Source organism: Bos indicus x Bos taurus, chromosome 4, assembly GCF_003369695.1.
Source record: "Bos indicus x Bos taurus breed Angus x Brahman F1 hybrid chromosome 4, Bos_hybrid_MaternalHap_v2.0, whole genome shotgun sequence".
Classification (NCBI taxonomy): Eukaryota; Metazoa; Chordata; class Mammalia; order Artiodactyla; family Bovidae; genus Bos; species Bos indicus x Bos taurus.
Window position 1 is genome coordinate 106,053,297 of NC_040079.1, and position 4,386 is coordinate 106,057,682.

General features: G+C 44.4%; 1 protein-coding gene across 1 annotated transcript; it reads right to left on the reverse strand.

The window, feature by feature from the left end:
• Nucleotides 1-302: 302 nt before the first annotated feature.
• On the reverse strand, nucleotides 303-704 carry LOC113891913 (60S ribosomal protein L36a-like). Its single transcript, XM_027540350.1, has one exon. It carries the CDS (start codon nucleotides 678-680, stop codon nucleotides 360-362), a length of 321 nt encoding a protein of 106 aa, XP_027396151.1. The 5' UTR covers nucleotides 681-704; the 3' UTR covers nucleotides 303-359.
• Nucleotides 705-4,386: the final 3,682 nt, after the last annotated feature.

Genomic DNA, 4,386 nt, shown 5'->3' on the forward strand with positions numbered 1-4,386 from the left:
AGTGTATACATATAAGACATGTTGTTAAGTGAGACAGTAAGACATACAAATTGTGTTATCCCAGTCATGTAACGCATCATTATAACACACGCTCATGCATGCAAAAAAAAATAACTGGAAGAAAATTACTTTCAAATATTAAAACTCTCAAAATTACTTTCAAATAGTTAAAACTGGATTAGGGGAATATGGATGATATTTTTTCTTTGTTGTCTTCTATGTCGTCAAAAACCCATTATAGTCTAATCAGATGTTTTTTAAAATTTCCCTTAGAGAGTAAAATCAAACTCTTTTTTTTTTTAAAGAGGATTTTATTGATGGCATTTTTATTGTCTTCATAATAAAACAAAATATGAAGCTCAAAACTGGATCACTTGGCCCTTTCTCTTCTTATCACCTCCCAGCTCAAAATGCTTGTATCTCTTAATAGCCAGCATTCTCTTCGATCTACAGTTGGGCTCAACACATTCAAGCCTCAGTACAATCTTCTTTGTAGTTTTAGCCTTTTTCCAGAAAATCGGCTTAGTCTGCCCACCATAGCCACTCTGTTTCCTGTCATAACGCCGCTTTCCCTGGGCATACACAGAATCCTTGCCCTTCTTGTACTGTGTCACATTGTGGGGCTGGCGCTTCCCACACTTCTTACAGAAAGTCCGGCGGGTTTTTGGAACATTCACCATGTTTGCGAGAGCGATACCAGCACAGAAAGCTAAAATCAAACTCTTATTCCTAGATAACTCACTTACACTGAAGTTCAGCCTTTGTCTCATCCACCACCGAGCTCGTTTTAGCCTCTCTCCTGTCCATCTGTAACTCTCCTCACAGCGCCGAGTGCACTGTCCAGTGAAGTTCTGAGGGGTGCGGTCTAGTGGGGTTAACACCAACTACCTGATTCCTTGGCCTCCCACTTCACCTTGTCCCTCTCACCCAATTCAACAGACCCCATCTTCATATCAAGTCACATGTACGGAACATCCCTAGAATTTCTACCCCCAGGAACTCCAGCCTGGACCCTGGCATTGCCAGATTTTTCTAAGCTTGCTGCCTAATGGTGCAAATCAGTGTAAACTGGGATTCTCCAGGCAAGAACACTGGAGTCGGTTGCCATTTCCTTCTCCAATGCAGGAAAGTGAAAAGTGAAAGTGAAGTCACTCAGTCGTGTCCGACTCTTAGTGACCCCATGGACTGCAGCCCACCAGGCTCCTCCAGCCATGGGATTTTCCAGGCAAGAGTACTGGAGTGGGTGCCATTGCCTTCTCTGAGCCTAGCTCTAGAAAAGCACTATTCAAGAGCAATATAACACAAGCCCCTAATTAAAAATTTTCTCTTAGCCACATTAAAAATTTGAAAAGAAACATATGAAATTAATTTTAAGAATATATTTTATTTAACCCAACATGTCTAAATCATTGCCCTTTCAACATGTCATAAATTTAAAATTTATTTATTGAGACATTTTACATATACTTTTCCGTACTAAAATCTCTGTGATCCAACGTGCTTTTTATCTTTTCAGCACATCTCAATTCACACCAGCCACCTCTCAAGTGCCCAGCCTCTCCGCAGCCATGCGGAGCTTGTGCTTTTAGTATCAGACAGCCAAGGTCTGGAGAGATCTTTCCCTGTACAACTTCTGTCCCATGTCCCTTAGCCTGGAGCTTCCAAAAGTGTAAATGCCTGGTGGTGGCTTTGGGGACGGACTCCTCTAGGACAGCTGTCTACCTTTCACCAGGGGCTGTAGAGGAACTTCCCTGGCACAGACTGTGACACACATCCCAAGGGGGATCGGGGCATTTTGTGGTTCTGCCAGCCCACCAGGCTCCCCCGTCCCTGGGATGCTCCAGGCAAGAACACTGGAGTGGGTTGCCACTGCCTTCTCCAATGCATGAAAGTGAAAAGTGAAAGTGAAGCCACTCAGTCGTGTCCAACTCTTCGCAACCCCATGGACTGCAACCTACCAGGCTCCTCCATCCATGGGATTTTCCAGGCAGGAGTACTGGAGTGGGGTGCCATTGCCTTCTCTGGCCACCCAGAGTAGGTACTTATTTATCTGACTGATGAATCTTGCCTGGGTGGGAATGACTCAATTGGAGGTCGATTCCCATATTAAAGGACACTCACAATGTAAATACAGAGGTCATCACTATCCTTAATTAATACCACCCCTCCGATCATCACCAGAGTGAATAGCTTCCTCCTCTTCTGCCTTAGTCTGAGATTGACAATCTGCTGCCTGTCTGTCTGTCTAAATGAATCAGGACAAGCATGTTAGTGCTTGATTGAGCCTCTTCAAAATCAAGTGCGCCCATTTCATTGGTGAAGCAACTGAATCCTAGAGAGGACAAGTGGCTTGCTCACAGTGACAGGGCTGCTAAGTGGCAGAGTTGGGTTGGGATTACGATCCAGACCTCCTGACCCTCATTCCATTATGTCAGGCCTCAGATCACTGATTTTGGCAGTGATGATGAAGCTCACGTGTCAGGTCATTTACTAGGAGAAAGTTCCAGGATTTTCCCTGGAACTACAGGCCATTAGCCTGCCCCAGCTCAGTCCAGCCTCCCTTTCCTAGGTCACCTCTTCACACCACAGGTAAGAGAACAAACAGAAATAGTTATTCACTGTTCTGTGTGCTAAATCACTCAGTCGTGTCCAACTCTTTGTGGCCCCATGGACTGTAGCCTGCAAGGTGCCTCTGTCTGTGGGAATTCTGCAGGAAAGAATACTGGAGTGGGCTGCCATGCCCTCCTCCAGGGGATCTTCCCAACCCAGGGATCGAACCCACGTCTCTTACATCTCGTACATTGGCAGGCAGGTCCTTTACTACCAGTGCTATGCTTAATTACTCACTGTGACAGGTGCCAAAAGGGCTGGAAACAGGATGCAAAGACTGAGAATATCAGGGAGGTTCCCACTTCAGATGGGAGGTCAGGGTAGGACCCCAGGGACCTGAGGGAGGAGGAAGAGGACCTGGGAAAAGGGCTTGCAGAGCTCCAGGCAGAAGGAACAGCCAGTGCAGAGGCCCCAGGGCAAGACACGCCTGCTTAGCTTGTGGAGAAAGCAATCGCAGCCAGGAAGTGATGGGAGGACCTGAGGGGCAGCAGGGGCCATATTATTCAGAGTCTTACAGAGAAAACCTAGACATTTGGTTGGAGTTTGATTCTTCTGCCTCTTTTGATATATGATGAGCTTCATTTTAATTTTAAATGTTGATGTTTAAAGATCTTCTTCACTGCATTACGACCTTAAGAGAATTAGGTCTGCCACTCCCAAGAGTCCTTAGGGGTTGAATGTGAGGACTTCTCTTTCTAACAGTGTATCTCTAATGGGTTCAGGCAGTCGTGGCAGGAGGGAAGATGATAAAGCACCACAAAGGCTGGTGGTCCTGAGGCTGGACTTGTGTGTCCAACTGACAAACAAGTTCAGACATGAAAGAGCTAGTCCAGTCTCTTCAAGTTGGAAACAAACACTAACAGATTGTTCTTAAATACTCTAGTGTTTTCATGGTCTCTGCCTCACTAGAGTTTCAGTCTCCAGCTTTGAGAGTAGGTTTTCCAATCTTTGTAAATTGATTGACCTTCCTTACTTTCCCCACATCTATACTTCCCTGCCTTTGGAAGATTCTGAGACAATAAGCCTAGGTATAAATCATCTTCATTTGGGTGATAGGATGCTCTTAGAAGGAATAGCACAAGAACAGAATCATAGACCACCATAGCTAGAAGGAATCTCACAGGACAGCTGCTTTGACTCTCTCATTCTATTATTATTATTTGTAACATATTCTTATTTTCCATTTATATACATTCAATTAAATATCATGGCAACCTTGCAAAATGTTTTTTTTTTTTTCTTTCTCTTTTACAGATCAGGAGACAGAGGCTCAGAGAGGTTGATAATTGACCAAGTGTTACAGAGCCTTAAATGGCAGAGCTGGGATTCAAATAGTCTGTCTGATTTCCCTGGTGGCTCAGTTCATAAAGAATCTGCCTACAATGTAGAAGACCTGAGTTCTATCCTGGTTCAGGAAGATTCCCTGGAGAAGGGAATGGTAACCCGCTCCAGTTTTCCTGCCTGGGGAATCCCATGAACAGAGGAGCCCAGTGGGCTATAGTCCACTGGGTTGCAAAGAGCCAAAAATGACTGAGTGATTAACACTCACTCACTCATGCTAACTGAAGCTACTTAGACAGACAGATAGGATGATGAGGAAATAATAATAAGAGCCAGTGGTAGAATATATTGGGTTGGCCAAAAGTTTCATTTGGGTTTTTTTCCTAACGTCTAAGTGAACTTTTGGACCAACCCAATACATGCTTCAACTTTTCTCCATTCGTGATTAGCTGTAAGGAAGAATCCAAGAGAGAAAGAACATCTGTATAGAGTTTT